Source organism: Geospiza fortis, unplaced genomic scaffold (genome assembly GCF_000277835.1).
Source record: "Geospiza fortis unplaced genomic scaffold, GeoFor_1.0 scaffold111, whole genome shotgun sequence".
NCBI classification, from domain to species: Eukaryota; Metazoa; Chordata; class Aves; order Passeriformes; family Thraupidae; genus Geospiza; species Geospiza fortis.
This window is the reverse complement of record NW_005054321.1, coordinates 2,634,625-2,655,321: the sequence shown is the minus strand read 5'-3', so window position 1 is coordinate 2,655,321 and position 20,697 is coordinate 2,634,625. Positions and strand designations below refer to the sequence as shown.

At 37.8% G+C, this 20,697-nt stretch overlaps 1 protein-coding gene across 2 annotated transcripts; it reads left to right on the top strand.

Annotated features, from left to right (window-relative positions):
* The first annotated feature begins 2,495 nt into the window (after positions 1-2,495).
* On the top strand, positions 2,496-20,249 carry RAD21 (RAD21 cohesin complex component). Of its 2 annotated transcripts, XM_031056727.1 has the most exons (14): positions 2,496-2,592; positions 4,463-4,636; positions 5,987-6,116; positions 8,240-8,339; positions 9,344-9,450; positions 10,344-10,547; positions 11,092-11,217; positions 11,411-11,533; positions 13,176-13,399; positions 13,713-13,872; positions 14,190-14,341; positions 15,834-15,983; positions 16,436-16,519; positions 18,457-20,246. In XM_031056727.1, the coding sequence occupies exons 2-14, from the start codon at positions 4,493-4,495 to the stop codon at positions 18,646-18,648; spliced, it is 1,896 nt and encodes a 631-aa protein (XP_030912587.1). In that variant the 5' UTR covers positions 2,496-2,592; positions 4,463-4,492; the 3' UTR covers positions 18,649-20,246. The 2 variants fall into 2 exon arrangements, with proteins under 2 accessions (XP_030912587.1, XP_005420747.1); XM_005420690.2 differs by lacking the exon at positions 2,496-2,592 and having other exon boundaries at positions 18,457-20,249.
* The last annotated feature ends 448 nt before the right edge of the window (positions 20,250-20,697 follow it).

Below are 20,697 nucleotides of genomic sequence, written 5' to 3'. Positions count from 1 at the left end.
AGACAGGGCCTTAAATTAAAAAGATTTCTGCTGGTTGAGCATTCTGAGTGTAGGGGCAAGGGCAGGATACCTGCTGAGGGTTAGGTGGGAATGTGGAATTGAGGGAGGAGGACAATGGTGTTCAGAGGGTTCAGTAATTTCCAGCTCTTACAGTACTTGTGAGTGATCTGCCTTTTGAATTAGTAACCTTAGTGGGGCGCTGGTTCTATCTGATTGTGTAGGTGTGTGGTGTATTGTAATTGGAGCCCAGTGAATGCAGTTCCTCTAACGGAGTGGTATGGTTTGAGTAGTTAATAGACCTGGTAGTGCAACCTCAGCCATAGAATTTCTACAAGTTGTTGATGCAAGAAACAAGACCTAGAGACAAAGGAAAAATGTTGTATGTGTTTACCAAAGGTATGTGAAGTTGAACTAGTTCAGTTTTATCTTTCTCAAGAATTAATTTTGTAGACATAGGAAGTTAAGGTGACTTGACACTGAGCTTTAGTAAAACTGCAGGTGGCACGAAGAAATATATTAAAATTCAGATAAATGTGGATTAACCAGACAATTATAAAGGAAGTTTGAAGGAGGGTTGAAGGTTGAAGGAAGGACTAAAGGAAGTTTGAAGGAGGGTTGAAGGAAGGAGATCAGATAAGGTAGTGGTGAAAAGAGGCCTGGAGCTGTAAGGTGATGTTAGTGGAGTTTGTGAGGATTTTTTTTTCCAGTGGCACCCGATATTCAGTGTGGTACCAAAACCTGCCAGGGAAGCAGTGTTAGTGAGTGCCCACACATGGGAAGTTTAGTGATGTAAGAAGGATTGGAGAGTGAAGGGTTATGAGTTAGAGTTGAAGAATTCAAAGAACAGTTGCAAGGTCAGGGTAGTTCTTCTGAAGTCTAGTAGGGCCAGCTCAGACTGATGCAGGTGCACAGGGTGATCTCAACCTTCCCCACATCACCCAGGGCTGCCTGGGCTTAGCAAAGCAGAAACAGTTTAGGAGGAAATTATACAGGTGGGGAGAAACCAGCAAAAAAGAGAAATTGAAGGGTAGCATAAGGACAGATGAATTAAAATGATTGGCTGATTTCTTAAACTGTAGTGTAGAACTTGTCTACTCATCCATGTGTGACTGTGGTTTTGGACTAGCTTTACAAGGAGCAAAAATAGGTGACAGTAAAAAAATAAAAGACTGAACTTTAGTTGTGGACTGGTGTGTGTGTGTACATAACCTAACCTAGGGAGAGCAGCTGATGAGTGGGTTTAATGAGCTAGAGTGAACCACAGTCAAATAAAAATATGCTGAATGTTCTGCCTATTGTCAGCTCTTAGTTCATTAAGCACCTTTCTGCATGCCTTGAAGAATGGCACTAACTATGCCAGTGTGCTCTTCAGAGGTTAGACAGCTGTTGTAGTCAGAAGAAAGATTTTAAGATGAAATATATGTGAGTTGAGGGTTAAGATGAAGCCCATAGTTACACCATCTACCAAATTTTCTTACTGCTACTTTGGAAGGAGCAATTAGCAGAGTCTCAGATGAGAGGGTGAAACAGGCACATTGTGGATCAGACCCTGTGAATGACCAGTGTTATGTTAGCTCTGCTTTACAGTTCACTTACTTTGTGTGTAGAAGTGCAGTGAAGAGAAGAGCATAGAGTAGAGGAGATCTTTTTACACTTCTATATTTTTTAAATTGTGTAGTTGTTTACCAAGTTAGTCAGAGAAAACCTGAGAATAATTGTGGCACATTGAAGCAAATTTAAAGTTAATGGCAGTAAAGTTGCAGGTATTTTAAAAGGTTGATTTGGCAAGATCAGGATTTGGTCCTACCTGGCCTTGTGTGAGTACATACTCTTTTTGCCTTAGAGGAATGCAAGCAAAACAGAAAAATGCCAAAGTTCTCAGAATAAGTTTTATGGTCCTGTTTCATATCCAGTCAATTTCAAAAATTGACTGTTGTATTTTAATTTACAAGCTTTTTAAGAGTCATCAGCTACACTTTTTCTTTTGTGGATTCTTAGGAGTTGCTTTTCAGCCAATGATATATTCTGTGTGTCTGCCTGAGCACTCTGCCACTTGTAGAAACTCTTGGTTCCTTTGACATTTGTCCCAGTCTCAAATTATGCCAGAAAATCTATTTCTCCCTTTATGCCACTGCATCAACATACTGTGCTATGAATTAAAGATCAGACCAAAAGCCTGAAATACAGAAAAGGGAGTATCTGAAAAGAAAGACAAAATCTGGAGAAAGCAGGAGCAGCCTTTGGGGCTCGCTTTGAAGAGCTGAGGTGCTAAACAGCTGAACTGTAAAGGTGGGCTTTGTACAGTTGCTGTAACCCAGTTATCGCCATGCAGAGCATCTGCTGGAATTTGGAAGTGAGAGGGACTCGTGACAAGAAATTATTGCTTTAGGTAATAGAATCCTTATTTGTTAATAACAGTTCAGATTGAAGCACACCTTAAAACTGTAGTGTGATTGTCACTGTTTCCCTTTGTGTATTTCAGTATGGCAAGGCTTCAGTGATGGATGAAGAAAAACAGATTTAAAGTGATAGATAAATAGATTTTGTCCAAGTTGTCCAAATAGTGAGTTTCACATTTAACAGGAAACTTAGGTATGTTTTCAGTTAACTGTATGTTTGAAGTTTTGTGAAACCCATGTTATCTGTTTTAATAATTGTGCCAAACTCCACTAATCAAAGAACATTATTTTTTAACTGTTGTTGAATCCTTTTAATGGATTAATACAAGTGGTTTTGTTTACTCTCTGTGTTTTCCCCTATTCCTCATGTTCAGAGGTAATTACAGGTTTACTGTTGCATGGTTTTGGTAGCAACTCAAAATACCAAATGCTGTGCTGCAAAGTTATGTCTCTGCATATACAGAAATACTGAGGCCTTCAAAAATGTGCAAGGATCGAATTGTCTGCTGGCCTGGTCTTTCAAAATATCCTGGGGGGGAAAAAAAGTAGAATATCTTCCTTTAGATAATGTTTATCCAAAATTTATTTCACTGTGCTTCCTGAAAAAACTTGCTCATGCCCATCTTTGTGTAGTGCTGTCCTTAGCCCTCACACAATCTCAACAAGTGAAAGTGACATTTTAACTTGTTTGTCAATTTGCAGCTTTATTATGACTAAAAGCTATTAACTTTATTCTTACGAGTAGTTTTAATTCTGTATACTAAGTTAATTTGAGTTTAAGCTCAGTGTGGCCTTTGTTTCCTTTAAATCCTCTCCACTGTTGTGGTCACGGATGAAATTGGTGGCCAGTCTGTCATTGGGAGAATAGCTTGATAATCAGTTCTGTTATGCAACTCTCAAAATGGAAAAAAAACCATTCTTGGACTTGACTTTGAGATGTGCATTTTTTCATTTATTCTCCAGATGTCTGGAGGTTGGCTTTATTTCCCCTGAATCAGTAATGTCAGAGCTTCTCTTGCCCTTGTACTTAAATTCCGAGCAGTATCAATTGTGACTTGCTGTGCTTCCTCTGGCAGTTTTGCTGTAGGTGTAGAGGAGGTAAAAACTAAAATGCACTTGTGCCTTTTCTCTTCTTCTCTTTTGATTTATTTGCCTGGGTTATATAAACCACTGGAAAAATTCTTTGTGGAGATTCTTTTACTTTTTTAAAACCAACTTTTCCTCTACTTGTAGTTAACTGAATCACGTGTTTACCTCATGCATGGAAGTGGCATGTTTAGATCATAAGGCATCATGCTGTTCTGATTCCCCATGGTTTGATGTGTTGGCATCTTATCAGTCGTAACAAAGTAATTACTAGATAAATAGATAAGAATGTCTTTTTTCTGGTGAAGGAGAAAGAAAATGGAATCTTAAGGAAGTTTGGAATAATGCAGTCAGCTTTCTCAGCACTTTTATCAACACTTGATTTAAAAAAATATGAAATGGAGAATGGTCTGGTCAGAAATGGAAGACATGATTGTGCTTCTTGTTTAGGAAGGAAATTATAGTGAAGTCCAAAAAGATATAGGGCTGTATATTTTATAAAGGTGAATCTTTTGCTGGAACACTGTACAATATATACTGGTATAGTAGAGTAGTAGCTACTGAACTAAAAGTAGAAAGAAGTGGAAGTCATAGAAAACTCCTGTGGAGTGAAAACTGAGATGTGCTTCTTTGCATTAGGAGAGTTTGGTATCATTGCCTTAAAGGTAAAAAGATTCAAGATTATGTTTTCTTGACGGATGGTAAACATTTCTAAGTTGTGTATGTGGCTGTTAGTGGGTGTTATTTCTGCTTTGTAATTCTTCTGTAATAAATACATTACATTACATTATCCATGTAATATGCTATTACATGGATACCATTTGTAAGTGTTGGCTTCTTAAACACATTAAACAAATAGTCTGACCTCTGGTTAAAAATCAAACATGCACTTCTTCTGAGGCTAAGTGGGATATTTACAAGGTTGTTCCTCATAATATAAAAGATGTGGAAAGAAATACTTGCCTTTCTCTTTACAGGTTTGCACTTTGTTTTAGACATCTGGGACCATGTTCTATGCCCACTTTGTCCTGAGCAAACGTGGGCCGCTGGCCAAAATCTGGCTGGCGGCCCACTGGGATAAGAAGCTGACCAAAGCCCATGTGTTTGAATGTAATCTGGAGAGCAGCGTGGAGAGCATCATTTCCCCAAAGGTATCTGTTTTACACCAATGTCATGTGACTTTGTGGTGAAAAGAACTTGAGTGTACAGGTGGTAATTACTATTTGGGTCACTGAAGCACATAAAGTTCCTAGTGTTGCTATTTTAAAGGGTGGAAAGGTGTGTTTGGATGTGAAATAATACTCTGTTGTGAAATGGGAGGAAATTTTAAGTGCCTTAATGTTTTTACATGTTTTTCTTCCCCTCTACTACTCATGACAATGAAATTGTTCATCTTAAAACTGATGGTACAGTTGTGATTTTTGTCACTTAACAGATGTCAATGTCTTATAAAAAAAGCAACTACTTGAAAACAAAAGAAAACTTATATCTTTTATTTTGGTTGATACAAATGTTAAGTTTTTATAGTGCTACTCTAGATTTTAGAAGAAATGCTAAGTGTAAGCAAAAAGTGTATTGTACAATCACAGAGATGCTTACTCTTCTAGAATAGTGATTTGTTTCATTATCACTTTTGGAAGGATTTAGGGAGAAGATAATGTTCATAGTCTCACTAGTGAGCTGGAGCATTCTTTTAGAGAAAGGAGAAACTAATAGGCACTTCTTCATATATTTAACTTTGTGTGTAACAGTTCATTAGCTGAAATTTTAAAAAGATATTGGAGGAAATAAAAATCTTGAATTCTTAGATTGATGTTAAATCCTATTGCTTACTCTTTCTGTGAGATAATTATTCCATGTACCATTCAACACAAATTTCATGCTCTTTCAGCCTAACATACTTAAAGAAGAGTCCTTCTGTGAATTACTTTTTTTCGGTTTTATGTTCCCACAGTAGATACTTCATTACATAGTAAAGTAGTGAGATTGAAGAGGGAGGGAACTTAAAATTGTTCTACTGTGGCAGTGCTTGTTTATGGGCACTCTACATCTTCCACTGTTTCTCACCTCAGGACAGAACATGGAGAGGTAGCTAACAGTTTTTAACCAGGTTTTACTTGATCAAATTACTATTTATGGCTGCCAACTTTTTGTGTTTTTCACTTTTCCCACAATTGAAGTAGCAAAGGTGGTAGAAAAGAAAATGTGGTAAAAATAAGCTTTGTCACTTATTTTTTAACTAGACAGAGCAGTGTTTGGGAATTCCTGGAGTGAGCTACTATTAATTTAGTGATATTTGCTAGGTCATCCATAAATAATGTAACAGGGTATCGTCTTGAACTGTAGACTTTGCATTCTTTGTTTCTTCAATTTCTGCTGATTTTTATACTTGTTTTGGATATTTGATTTTATTGAGAAAATTAATGTAAAGCTGGCTGAAGTGTCATTTAAGGGAATACTGAGGATGAATCTAATTCACTGACTGTGCAATGTGTTTTTAGGTGAAGATGGCACTTCGAACCTCAGGACATCTTTTACTAGGCGTTGTTAGAATCTACCACAGGAAAGCAAAATATCTTCTTGCAGACTGTAATGAGGCTTTCATTAAGATTAAGATGGCTTTTCGTCCAGGTATCTGTCTTTATCTAAGCACTCTCTGAAAAGCTACATTGATAAATGTATTTATTAAGAAGGCATACAATTCTGCCTTCTTATGTCTGTATAATCACATAAAGGTATAGGTTATAGGAGAAGTAATTACTGCAGCTGGCTGGCTGACTGAGCTGTCTGCTGAAAAACATCTTTTAACTGAATTCTGAACAAAAACTTCTCTTATCGTTGCTGATTCAGTAAAATCCCACTTACGGTTTTGGCTGTGGCTGGTGTATGATATTAAATGGAAATACACTGCATGGTTTTTACCTTCTGTCTGAAAAAGGGCAGTGCCCTACTGAATAGAAGCACAGGAGGGGACTGGTTTCATCAAGGGTCAGGATTCTTTTGCTATGAGTTGCAAAAGAAAAATGAAAGTAAACTGGTTTTTTTACCACTTTCATATTATAGTTTCTGAAAATAGTGTGGACTGTAATGTGGGCATCAAAGATAGTTTTCCTTTTATATGTTTGCAACGTAATTTCCCACTCTGTAGTTGCTTACTTAAATATTTTGCATTAAAATGGGGTGCCATATTAATACAGAAATTACTTTTCTGTCCAGCAATCAATGAATTATTTGGCTTTCATTCTTTCGTGCCTTTATAGATAGTTCTCTTTAATTTTGGCCTGGGGAACCTTTTCTCAGCTGAAGTGTAGCTGTGGCACTGATGCTGCTGGATCCTCACAGCTGCTAAATCATATTCTACCTTTTTAAGTTAGTGAGTGCAATAGATTTAAAAGCTGAAATTGAGGGAGACTTTTTGTTTTTTAAAAAGGCAACCCTTGAAAGCCAGTACAGCAGTTACTTGAGAAAAGGTATGTAATGCCTTTATCTTCATTTCCTGATCTACAGGTTGTGATTCAGGCACTAAATTCAGGTACTGAATTTTATGTAGCTTTCAGTGGCAATTGTTGACTGTTGCTAATTTTTTCTTTATTACTATGTTTAACTTCCCTGGGTTATAATAAGAACAATAATTTTAATATCACAAGGCAGCCTATTTTCCCTCTCCTAACAGAGTGCATGTCAAAGGACCTTAAAATCAAGATTTACAAAAGTGGCATGCTGACCTGACAGAAGCTGAGGCACTGGTCTTTATTTTTAGTTTATCAGCTTTCTGCCCTAGGCATTGAGTCTTTCTGTTCTGAGAATCATTTTCATGTTTCATTTTAAGCTGCAGACAAGTAAAAATATTGAACACCCCTGAAAGGATGGACTAGAGGTCTTCATTCCTAGTCAAGTACCATGATGAGTAAGCTACAGACTCATGCTTGTTCCTGGTCTCTGTGGACAGTGGTTTTTTGATTATTCATTGCAGAGGGGAGCACAGTGAGCAGAGTGTTTCTGAAGTATCTGTACCTCAGAATTGCCTGTGTTATATGTGTGGGTCAGAAGGCAGAGCATAGAGCTCAAATCTTCTGCAAGTTACAGAAGGAATTGAACCTGCATTTCCCATGCACTTTCAAGTGCCCTGACCTTTTAAGACTTTGAATAAAACAGAGGGACCCACTGCTGGCACTGGTTTTGTGATGCCCAATGTGATATTCATGCTCTGAGAATGCCTGCTGAATAAGAGTAAGCATCTCTGGAGGATAAGAAAAGGTATGTGGTGGTTTTGGTAATACAGCTCTTTTATGTGCAGAAGCCTATGAGTTAGTGAGCCCCAAGTGCAATCAGTTCTGTTCCAGGACTTCTGGAGCTGATGGAACTGAATAAAGGACCAGTAGCAAAGTAGTCACGCTGTGCTGCCCGTGCAGTGTAGAACCCTGCAGCTCATACCATGTATCATGATAAAATTATTTTGGAGAAGGTACCTGTAGTGTTGTGAAATATGATGCCTGTGTTGGCTGCACAGCTCTGCATAGTGCTACACAAACATTATTTTACACAGACAGTGCAAGGACTTGAGGATATTTGTTTTGAATTTAGTTTGAATTTCACTTACTACCATTATCTAAGGTTTCTTTGTAGGTATCTCAGCATCAGTTCAACAAATTTAAAGACAGTAGGCCCATGCAGAGAGAAAATGCTAATGGCACGGTGGAAAATGCTGTCCTTGTAAGGAATGGGCACTCATGTCTTGGTGTTCTTCTTTGCAGGAGTTGTTGATTTGCCTGAGGAAAACAGAGAGGCTGCTTATAATGCTATCACCTTACCTGAGGAGTTTCACGATTTTGACCAACCACTCCCTGATCTAGAGTAAGCTTGGGGTTTTGTCCATTTCCATGACATTGAGAATTGGTTTTAGTTGAGGAGAACCTGGTTTGAAACAGCTAACTCATTGCTGAATATAAAAAAATAGTCTGTAGGTAACTTTTATTCTTAGGTCTTTCTTATATACTGATAAGGAAGTGTGCAGTCATTTTTGTGTTGATTTTAAGTTCATAGTAGCATTGACTTTAACTGAAGTTAAAGCTGTCCCTACAGGAGCTTTTCAAAAACTCAGATACCTATTATAACTTTTTTTTTCTTCTATGCAAGGCATCCTACATCATATACATCCTTAGGCTGGACAAGATTAATTTTATGGGGATGTTGTTGACCTTTTAAAGTGGCACTTTTAATTCTTAAATCTTCTTAATACTTACGGGTTACTTTTACATATAACACGTATACAACAAGTATACAACCTGAATAGTTCTTAATCTTTAAAACACTGATGGTTTTTATTATTTTTTTAATTTTGAGTTATTCATTACAGAGTTTTTAGAATCCATCTTACTCAGTGTTCAATTTAGTTTAAACTCAATTAGAGTATATACTAATTTGAAAGTGCAAAAGTTTCTGTGTATTTATAAGAAATGTACCTTAATACACCACAAAGGTTCTTAGCTTGGTAGTGGTGCAAAATACAGTGTTTGATAAACTACATTAATTTTTTTTTAAGTTGAAGGGGTGGAAGGTTTTTCTTAATTGTTAATTTGCTCTTTGAAATTAGTAATCCCTACATAGCAAGGAGTGAGAGAGGTTACTGATACATTTCCCAGAAGCTAATGCAATTTGGATGATAGGTTTGAACCATTAATGGTCTCACTGTTTTAAGTAGTAGTTTCTATTCAGTGTTCACCTTTATTTTTTTTCTGTAATGGACTTGAATGTAAAATTGTTTTTTTTACTGAATAATGTCATGTTTATTTCAGCAGCCTTTATCTGTTCTTTGTTTTTTAATGAGATTTTTAATACTTGCCTTCTGTTTGTTTAAGTGATATTGATGTGGCTCAGCAGTTCAGTTTGAACCAGAGTAGAGTGGAAGAAATTACAATGAGAGAAGAAGTAGGCAACATCAGTATCCTCCAGGATAATGACTTTGGTAAAGATCTCATGTGTTATTATGTGTTATTAGCCAATTTTAGTTATTGTAAGATACGATTTTGCAATTTCTATGGAATGCCCTGTGAATTCTAAACAAATTAGATCAAACATGCTGTGGTTTTGTATGTTTAATTTTTAGCTTGTTCATGTCAGTTTTTCCAGAAAGTCTGTCCTCTAATGCTCAGCAAACTTCTAGCTGCCTAGAATAGGCAGAAAGAAAAGCTGAAGAATATTCAGTCAAGTTAATCATTGAAGTACTGTGACAATCATAATTTTCAAAATGTGATGTGAATATGAAATGAGCTGTTACTTTAATCATAAGCATGCTCTCAGTCAGAAACCATTGGGACATTTCTAAAGCTGAATCAGTCACTGGTGACAAGTTTGCTACTTTAGATATCTTTTCAAGGACAGTATTCCAACATCTGAATCAAAACCTAAATACAGTTTTATTTGAATGTCTGGTTCCTAACCTGCAGTATTGTAAACCATAACTCAATAATAGTTTTGAAGGAATAATCTAAAAATGGTGTTGTCTGGGTGTTGGTTTGTTCCCTGTAATTGAAGCCCAGGCATAAGGCACAATGTCTTCGAATTCCATTGCATTTTTTGGTTTCTGTGTGATACAGTTTAGTAGGATCTTGCTAATATCAATTCAGATAAGTACAATAAAATGCTTTGAAAAGGAGATAGTTATTTTTATAATTGTTTGAACAGTATTTTTGCCGTGGTATTGCTGGTCACAATTCCTTAACATCTTGTCATTAACTCTGCAATAGGATTAATTGAATTAAAGTTTGGTCCTACATATGGGCCTTTGTTGATCAGTTAGGTAGGTCTCTTGCATCTTGGTGTTTTAGCACTTAGAGCAGTGCAATTGTATTCTTGCAGGTGACTTTGGGATGGACGATCGTGAGATGATGAGGGAAGGTAGTGCATTTGAGGATGACATGCTGGTGAGCACTAGTGCTTCCAATCTCCTCCTGGAACCTGAACAGAGCACCAGTCACCTCAATGAGAAATCTAATCACCTGGAATATGAAGACCAATATAAAGATGATAATTTTGGGGAAGGAAACGATGGTGGAATATTGGGTAAGTTTGAGAAATTTGTTTTTCCTCTATCCTACCTCCTGCCTTAATTAATTACTTCTTGGGTAGATGAGGGGAAGTTGTTTCCTTTGTTGCCAGATCCTGTAAAAGTTATTCCTTGTACAGTGAGTATTTAGACTCACTCTGTGTGTGTGTGTGTATATATGTATGTGTGTGTATGTGCACTGAGCATATATTCCGGTTTGTGAGTACTACAGCAGTATAGATGACTCACAGCATGTTAAGTGTTGGCATATTTAAAACAAAGTTCTAAAAAATTAGATGTAAGATGCAAATACGTGGCAAGTGTATGGTAATTAATGTTATCTGTAAGCTCAGGATTAGAGCTGAAATGCCCCTTGAAAGAGCACTGCTATTGGACTGCAACACACTGCTACCTTCTTCTATGTCAGCATTGAAAGTTCTAACTTTTGCACTATCATCATCTATGTTGTAATAAACTTGTCTGTACTTCTTTGTAAATTTGTTTATACTTATTTCATGAGTTTGTGGATGCAAAACTGATTCTTTCATATGGTTTCTTCAGATGACAAACTTCTTAGTAATAATGATGGTGGTATATTTGATGACCCACCTGCACTCTCAGAAAGTGGAGTAATGATGCCAGAGCAGCCTCCCCATGATGATATGGATGATGATGATAATGTATCAAGTGAGTATGATCTAGGACCAGACTTAGAATTACTTTCAACTCATGTAGTTTGGATTCTAATTCCTTAAAAGCATATTGAGCTCAAAAGTATGATGTGTGAGAAGCCACCTGAAGGTGTGGAGGAGGGGATGGGAGGGCTGGCCCAGCCTGTTAATGTTTTGACCTAGTGCAAGGCTCTCGTTGTCACTGGCAGTGGGAGGCCCGGACAGCCCGGACTCGGTCGATCCAGTGGAGCCGTTACCAACCATGACTGACCAGACAACGCTTGTTCCCAATGAAGAGGAGGCTTTTGCTCTGGAGCCTATTGACATAACTGGTGAGTGAGCTACTGGGGAGTATTGTGCATTTTGTCAGGGACCACCTTAGCTTGATGGAGTGGAAATGAATGTCTAGCACTGCTGCTGACTCTGCTTCTCACTTGGGAGAGAAACTAGGGATCAAGTGCTGGATTCCATTTATTCTAATAGTAGCCCTCCAGTACCTTCCAGAGAGGTAGCTTACATGGATGGTGTCAGACAAGAAACTACTAGTTTGTAGTTTCTGCAGTCAGTGCATGTAACAGCATGATACTGTAGCTTTAGATAAACATGCTGGTTAAAATGCACTGAGTTGAAATGGAGCTCAGCATGTGTTTCATTCTAATACTGTATCTGTAGTGCAGCACAGTTCTTGATATGCTGTGTTTGAAGGGCAGGACTGACTGTTTAATCAGTGCTGTTCTAGCTGTTCTAGTGATTAGTAGCTTTAATGAATTGCTAATTTCAGGAGGTGCGCCTTTGTATTTGAATTTCTACAAAGTAGGGATTTTCCTTATCTTTTTCTTTAATGCAAGAAACTTGCTTATTTTAAGTGATACTATGTTTGGCTCATTATATACTGACTCCTGCTTTATTAAAAAATTAATATCTGGAAAGAAGGTAGCTTGCCCTGTGCTTTTAGACTGAGCTCCAGGGCCTGATTCTCTGCTTGGCCAGTGGGAGAGCTCTGACACTGCCCTCTCCTGGCGGGCTGGCAGCAGGGGACCAGCTCATCTGCAGGTCCAGGAAAGACAGCATTTACCAGAGCTTCAGGGTCTGCTGCAGAGTACAGGCTGTGAGCACAGTCATGTTATCCTAGAACAGGGTCAGAAGTTTACAGTTAAAATAACCACCCACATTAACTCCACCAAAGCTCAGGTAGGGCTTAGGGGGAAAAGTGGGTGTGGTATTTTAAATCTGTGATTGGAGTCATAGAATGGCTGGGATTGGAAGGAATCATGAAGATCTAGTTCCAACTCTCTTGCCATGAGCAGGGATACTTTCCATTAGACCAGGTTGCCCAGAGCTCCATCCAGCCTGGCCTTGAACACTGACAGGGATGGGGCATCCACAGCTCCTCTCAGCAACCTGTTCCAGTGCCTCACCACACTCACAGGAGAGAACTTCTTCCCCATATCTAGTCTGAATGTACTCTCTGTCAGTTGGCAGCCATCCCCCTTACCCTGTCACTACATGTCTTTGTAAAGGGTCCCCTCCATTTTCCTTGTAGGCTCCCTTCAGGTACTGGAAGGCCACAATAAGATCACCCCAAAGCTCCCTTTTCCTTAGGCTGAACAAAACCAAATCTCTCAGCCTTTCTCATAAGAGAGGTGCTCCATCATCTGTTCAACTTGGTGGCCAGTGTTTGGACCAACCTATCAAGCAAGCCATGGGAGAGAGAGGCATGTGCAGCTGAGGGCATTGAGGCTTAGATAGATTTAAATTCACAGAAGAACTTGCAGGTTATGGGAGAGCCTTCACAGTGTTTGATGTTTTATGCTGCGCATAGCTTTTAATCCTTCTCCCAAAGTTAGTGTTGCCTTAGATTCTTGAGGCAGCTTTTTACGTGGGCAGGTAAGACCTATAGAGAACTTGCAGGATTCTTTCACAGCATGGTACCTGTTTGAGCTAACCTTCATTGCTTGCTAAAAATCTCAACAGTCAAGGAAACCAAAGCAAAGAGGAAGAGAAAGCTGATTGTGGACAGTGTGAAAGAACTGGACAGCAAGACGATTCGAGCCCAATTAAGTGACTACTCTGATATTGTCACTACTTTGGATTTGGCACCTCCTACTAAGAAATTGATGATGTGGAAAGAAACTGGTGGAGTTGAAAAGCTTTTCTCTCTGCCTGCACAGCCTTTGTGGAATAACAGACTACTGAAGGTAATATTTTTGTGCACGTTTATTTTTAAATGCACTATATTCAGAATTGTGCTTCATGTATAGCAAATATAAATAGTGATATAGTGATGGCAGTATTCATAATTAGAAGAAAAAACATATTAAAAGAACTAAGGTAAATATTTTGAACATTGCTGTTATCAGTTACAAAGATAAATAAATTTTTAGAAGTTAGTACTGTTAGAGAGGAGCTTAAAAGCTGAAAAAGAAAGATAGGCCATAATTACTTAATCCAAAATGAAATAAAAGGACACTGAGAACTGCAAAAGTGAATAATGTAATGTTTCTTTTGTAGCTCTTTACTCGCTGTCTTACACCTCTGGTACCAGAAGACCTGAGAAAGAGGAGGAAAGGTGGAGAAGCTGACAATCTTGATGAGTTCCTTAAAGACTTTGAAAACCCAGAGGTTCCCAGAGAGGAGCAGCAACAGCAACAGCAGCAACGAGATGTCATTGGTTTGTGTCTTGTCAAAGATGCTCTGCTTTCCTTTGGAGCATATTTTTCTCTTTTATCTGTGCTTTGTATTAAGTCATCAAAGATTATGTATGAAACAATGAGCTTTGTAATGGTTGTTTAGCTTGATGTGATGCAATCTCTGACATAAAATAACTTTTTTTTCCTAGAAATAGGGGATGCTTAGGAGTTGCTTGAACCAGTGGATTAAAAGTGCAGGCTGTTGAGAGTGCTCAATTCTAAAATAATAGCAGATTGGATTGTGGTACAGTTTCTAATAACATTAAGTATCTAAAAGAAGATTTGTTATGGAATACAGATGAACCTATTCCGGAAGAACCGAGCCGTTTGCAAGAGTCGATGATGGAAGGCAGCAGAACCAACCTGGACGAGTCGGTTATGCCACCGCCACCATCTCAGACCGGGGTCAAACGCAAACTGCAGCAAGTAGAACCAGAGCCAGTGTTACCTGTGAGTAACTTTTACTGGTTTTTATGGGGAATGAGAAGTGAGCAGTGTTTTTGAGTAGGAAATGACACAGATTTGAGGCCCTATGGCTTTCTATGGTGCTTTGAGATTCACTGTGGTAGTATCAGGACACTTGTTCCTAGGTATCATTCTGGTGCCTTTGTGAGGTGAAAAGCTTACTGAAACATTTTTAAATGCTGGTAGGATAAAGAAATTATACTATTTCCTCCAGTAAAAGTCTTCAAGGAATCTAGTGTATTGCTTATCAAATCCTGCTTGGCAAGTGTATATGTACAGCTTCCATGAAGCAAGGATTGTGTTAGTTCCATAAACGTCTTTTAAGACAGCCCTAGTGTTCCAGGCTTAAGGCTTCAAAGAAAAACTTTGGTTATCTGGAGAGGTTTCCTGGTTGAGTTGTGAACAGACTTGGACACTAGCTGTGATGCAGTGTGAAAGGAAACTGTTTGTGAAGGGGAGAGGAAGGAAATGGGCAAAATGAAAGGTGTATTTTTCTGAATGCTTGCATGGTGAGAACAATCCTGGTATTTGCTGTGTCTCATGTTTGTGCATTTTTTAACCTCACTTTTCACATTCCTTGGCTGACAGGTTGTTCACTGTAGAATGGGACTGTTAGATGTTACATTATCTTAGTAAGCAGGTGCTGCTGCTCCTCTTGCCCTTTCACCCCTTTACTGGGGTGAAATCAGCATCGACTGTGCTAAGTCAGTGTAATTGGAGGTGTTGGTGTGTTGGGAATTCTGTGATTATCTTAGTGGCCAGGTCAGGCCTCTAGCAACAGCCTGTAGTGATACCTGCTGTGTGACTACATCAGAGCCATTTTAGGATATCTGTAGAAACAGTTTCAGGTGTCAAGGTAACTTTACTGGCAAGCACTTAATTGTTTATGGATTCAGGGGGAGAGTACCATATATTAATTTTATTAAAACTGTCTACATAAATCCTATTAAATTTCTTTTTTGTATTTTCCTCTTGATGTAAATATTTTCTGAGAATATACTTCAGCCCCAAAGTAATTCATATGTTTTCAGAAACTTTGCAGGTACCAATGTTTTAATTTCTTCATGTTTGTATTGATGAGAGCAGCATTTTGATATTTTGAATATAACTAATTCCAGTGAGTTAAAGCATGTTCATGTAGCATTGCATCTGGTGATGTGGGATTTTAAATTTGCATGTGCTCATCCAAGGAATGAGATCAGTAGTTTGGATGGTGGCATAAGTGAAGTTACTGGAAAGCCTTTTTACTTTGCAGTGGTGTCATAATTTCTGGTTTGAGTACAATCTAAAGGATTGAAAATACACATATGGACAGCAAAACAAAATTGGGTTTTGGTTTTCAAAAATGAAAAATCCTGACAAATGGCTAAGATTATATACTTGGATTTTATTAAACTGGTCTGTAGCACCATCATCCTGTTGTAAAAGAACTGACAAAATGATACTGTTTGTTTAACTGTACTGTGTGCTCTTAAAGCATCCACCATCACAACAGCTGGAAATACCACCTGTAGAAATGCCTCCAGAGGAGCCCCAAAACATCTGCCAGCTAATACCAGAGCTAGAACTTCTGCCAGAAAAAGAGAAGGAGAAGGAAAAGGAGAAAGAGGAAGAGGAGGAGGAAGAAGTAAGAGCTCTGTGTAGAATCAGTTTGTGTGTTTCCCAGAAGTGGATGAATGTTTGACTGTGGATTCAGTAAAAGGCATAAGAAATAACTCTTTTGAATGTCCTTATAAATAGCCCTTGGAAACGTAATTCTTAAATTATTTCATGACCATTTAATAATATTTATATTATTTAATTTTTTCAATTACATATACATTCTGTTTTGAATTAGTGTTCTCTTGTTCTCACCCATGGCTGGATTAAACCACTATATGTTTATGATGCCTTAGATAAGAACTTTTGAACTTTAATGATGTGGTTCATTTTAAATTGCTTGTCCTACTTAATGAAAGTAACTTTTTGCAAGAAAACCAGCCACGTCTTCAAATAGGATAACTTGTCTCTTAGCTACAGTATTTAATATCCTATGGTAACAAATTTCATTGATGTCTTTTATTTTACACCTGCTTCCAGGAAGAAGATGGCACAGGGGGTGATCAGGATCAAGAAGAAAGGAGATGGAACAAGAGGACTCAACAAATGCTCCATGGCCTTCAGGTACACATGATCATTTGCCTTCTCTTAAAGCAGCTTTGGAGTGTCCACTGATGCTTTTGAGCTGAGTTAAAATGTCAAGAAAGAGCTTTCTGTGCAGTCAGTGTTACAGCCTAAAATACCAGTTATCTTAGAGGGGGAAGAATGCCTGTAGTTTATTAAATCTGTATCAAATAATTGTATTAAAATTATAACTCACTTATTGTTATTGTCACTTATTTATAACTCACTTATTGTTTAGAGAACATTTGAATTACAATTTTTCACCTAAATGTTTTTCAACCTTTAAGTCCACACTCCATGTGCAACTAAGATTCCCAGAAATTTAAATTATAAAGTAACTCACTGTATTTTTGATGAAATCATAGTGCCTCTGACTTTTTGCTATGTGTCTTTAGGCAAACCCTCATAAGAGTCTAGGGATAACAGCATTGTACAGGATGTTTACTTCCTGTCTAGGCTAGTTTGAAAACTTCTATGCCATGAGAAGCTGAATCTCTTTAACAACTGTGGAAATGTGACTTTGGCTGGTTTCTAGCATGTGGATTCAGTCTGCACAGACATATACCTGTCTGTAGGATGGATTCTTGCTTGCTGGAACTAAAGAGGCTTTTTCTGATACAGTGACTGAACCACCACAATGTTCACCCTGAACTGAAGTGCAAACTGCTCCTTTGCTTATCAATCTCTGTGTTTGTCCTCCACATACTCTTGGGCTACTTTTGCCTTGCAGCCTGGCTTTGTAGCTCCTTTGTTCCCTTAAACATTTTGGCAACTGGTGACATTTGGCTGTCACTGAATGCCACATCCCAAATGGTCACACACTCCTCTCTTCTCTCGCCCAGCTTTAAATGCAGAGCATGATGCCACATGGCATGGATTATCCTTTTTGCCTTTTAGGGTCAGCTGTCCTGGCTCTGTCCCCTCCCAATTCCTTGTGCTCCTCCAGCCTACTTGGTGCAAAACAGCACCATATGAGCTGTTGTGAAGAAAATTACCTCTGCCCCAAACCAAATCAGTACAACTGATTAAAATTAAAAAAGCTTAAAAATAATTTCTGAAGTATACAGATGTTGAGTTGCTAGTGTTGTGTAATGTTTTCCTCTCTGAATGCTTTATCGCAGTTTCTGAAGAGAGCTTTAGAATTCTCTTTGGCCATAACTAGCTTTTTTCAGTTCTTTCTTCCATGTACTCAAAAGAGCATCACATTGGATGGCTGAAACATTAAATTTGCAGTAAGGTTTGTAGTTAAGGTCTGATTCCTATAAAATAATTTGGTTTGGCCAGCCAAATATCTTTCCATCTTGTTGAAATTCATTCCAGGACAGACAGTTCTGCTTTAAATCGAACACTTCAGTTGTTGTCCTGGCCAGCAAAAAGATGTATTATCATGATTTATTTTTTTAATATATTCTTGCCAAGACTTTGAGAAAATCTTAGGTACTTACTTTGAGAAAATCTTTGAGTACTCAGTTTAAGACAGAGGAGTTTTAGAAATAAACAGGCTTTCACCTTGGGAAATTATGTATCTTTTAAAGAATGTTAGCTCTTGAAATTTTACTTTATTGTTTTTGGAATTAACATTTATTTTGAGAAATAAAGCTTGATTTTTCTTTATTTTATTCCTATTAAGAAAAAATTGTCCCGTAGTCAAAAAAGACTGGTTAGCTATTGCTACATAAATAAAATCTTGTGCTATACAACAGTGTTTCTGGAATACATTCAGCAGATTCAAGAATGCTTTTCACACATCCTTGGGAAGCCTACTAGGTTTCATTTAGCTAAGATCCATAAAGAAATTTTCATGTACATGTTGTAATGTTCCTATTCTTCTGAATCCCTCTGTGTCCTGGGGTTGACAACAAACAGAATCTTGCCAAGAGACGTTGTTTCTGTGTAGTTCTCTATTTAACTTGTGGTATCAATGTTGTGTTTTTCAGAGAGCTCTTGCTAAGACTGGAGCAGAATCTATCAGTTTGCTTGAGCTGTGCAGAAATACAAATAGAAAACAAGCAGCTGCAAAGTTCTACAGTTTCCTGGTACTGAAAAAGCAGCAAGCTATAGAGCTGACACAGGAGGAGCCCTACAGTGACATCATTGCCACCCCTGGTCCCAGGTTTCACATTATCTGAATGGTTCCCTAGGGCAGCGCTCGTGCTCCTCTCACCAGTGTGTGTGTATTGCCCCGTCTGTAGGGCCCACAAGACCATTGCAGAAATTTTAGATTTTATTGTCTGTATGAAGTCCTTGGTTTTCTCTTGGGGTTATTTTGGGGTTTGTATTTTAACTTTACCACTCGAATTTTTAGTGAAACTGCTGGCTGGCTTGGGTGACTTGAGTTCCAGCTGCAGAAACCAGACATCTCAAGCACCCAGATAAAGATTGTTTTAGCAGCTCAGAGCAGATGTGTGCAATATTGGTGCATGTGATGTTGAGTATCAATGAAAATGTCTTACAATAATTTGACTAGTTGATTCAGTAGAGATATTTTTAACCTATACAAGTAAATCTGAGTGGCCAACCTTTTGTCCGATTAAAAACTTTGCCAAACTTATCTGAAATGTTCGGTCTGCTTCTCATAGTAGTAGTTTTTTTCCCCTTCTCTAGATCTTTGTGCTTACCGTGGGTCTCTTAAAGCTGCCAATATGAAAGGTAGTGCCTGATATGTCAGCTTGCTGTGTCACTGCATTTTTGCAGTCAGATTTTTGTAGCCCTTGATGCTAAGGGGAAACGAGTGTCTGTGGAAAGCACTTCCTCTATGTGATACATGAAAGGACAGAACATGTGAAGCATTTTAGACTAAACATTCCTTTTCACTTATCACCTTGTTATGGTCCACTACTGATAATGGCTAATTACTGTTAATAAGTGACAAATGAAAACTAGTAATGTCATTTAACCATTTAAGAAATCATAATGCTTTAGGTTTGTTAGAGCTGTATATAAACTCCAGACTTTTTAAAACAGACTTCTAGATTGTAAATTATCTGATTTTTTTATTAAGCAAGCATCTGACAGTAACAATAAGAAAAATTGCTAAATTCAGATACCACCTGTACCAAAAGGGCAACAAACTTTGAATATGGAGTACAGATGGGCACAATTCCACTTAATTGTGTAGTGTATTAATGGCTCTTTGGATATATTTATGGTTTTAGTGTCAATTTTTTCTGATAATGTACACTCCCATGTTCAAAACATTTTATCAGTTTTGCGAAACAAGTCCGGTTTGATTTTATTTCTAAAGAATGAAGCTTTACTGTTAGACCAGGTAGCACCAGAAATTATGTGAATATGTTGATTATGGAGACCTGTCTTAACTTTTTTTAGGGCAAAATTATTCACAGTGAAGGTTCTGGTTTTAATGTCGGCACTTTTGTGAAATAATTTTGGGACTCTTAAATTTCAGTGTATACTCAACTGTAAAATTATGTGAATGTTTAAAAAACTCTGAGACTACATGATGACCATGTTTTACTAATCCTTGAAAAAGTTAATTGTATAAAGTTACTGCAGCTTTATTTTCAACATGATGTGCCTGTAAAACCATAATTTTCTCCTTTGTAAAAAGAGACATTGTAGATAACTTGAATGTTTAATTATAGAAAAGGTCATTAGTTTCTTGTTACACATTTTTAGTCTGTTTTTGTTGCTTTTCAAAGTTAATATTCTTGAAAATAGTTGATGCTGTTATGTATAACTTTTCTAATAAAAGTTGTGTTATAAGCTGTTATGTATTAGCTCTGTATCTTGTTTGAACACCTCCCATTTATGTAGGAGAGACTGAGCACTAAGAAATTGGTTATTTTGGTATTAGGTATGGAAAGATTTAGCTCTTTAAAAGATTAAACTCGAATATGTAAATAGAATTCTTACAATTAGGAAGGAAGTGTTACTCTACTGGCTGTACTGTGCTTTTGTTCAAGGATTCTATGCTAGGGATGTGTGTCCTAGGAAAAGGAAGATTATGGGAGACTGTCTATAAAATGTGATTCATCTGCATGCCTGTCCCTTCAGAATGCCAGAACATCTCCAGCTTGGATTCTTTTCTGTTCCCTTGCTTCTGGAATTGCCTCTGCATGTATGTCAGTGCCTCTGAAGTTACATGCTCTCCTGATACACTTGGATCCAAGCCTGTGGCTGCAGCACATGGAGTCGGTTCCCTCTAGAGTTTATATGTA

Bases quoted from the DNA above. Each gene is read 5' to 3' on its own strand.
- RAD21 (XM_005420690.2), top strand. From the start codon at position 4,493: ATGTTCTATGCCCACTTTGTCCTGAGCAAACGTGGGCCGCTGGCCAAA. The intron at 8,340-9,343 runs GTAAGCTTGGGG...TGTTTGTTTAAG, and splicing joins CAACCACTCCCTGATCTAGA to TGATATTGATGTGGCTCAGC. The intron at 15,984-16,435 runs GTAAGAGCTCTG...ACCTGCTTCCAG, and splicing joins AGGAAGAGGAGGAGGAAGAA to GAAGAAGATGGCACAGGGGG.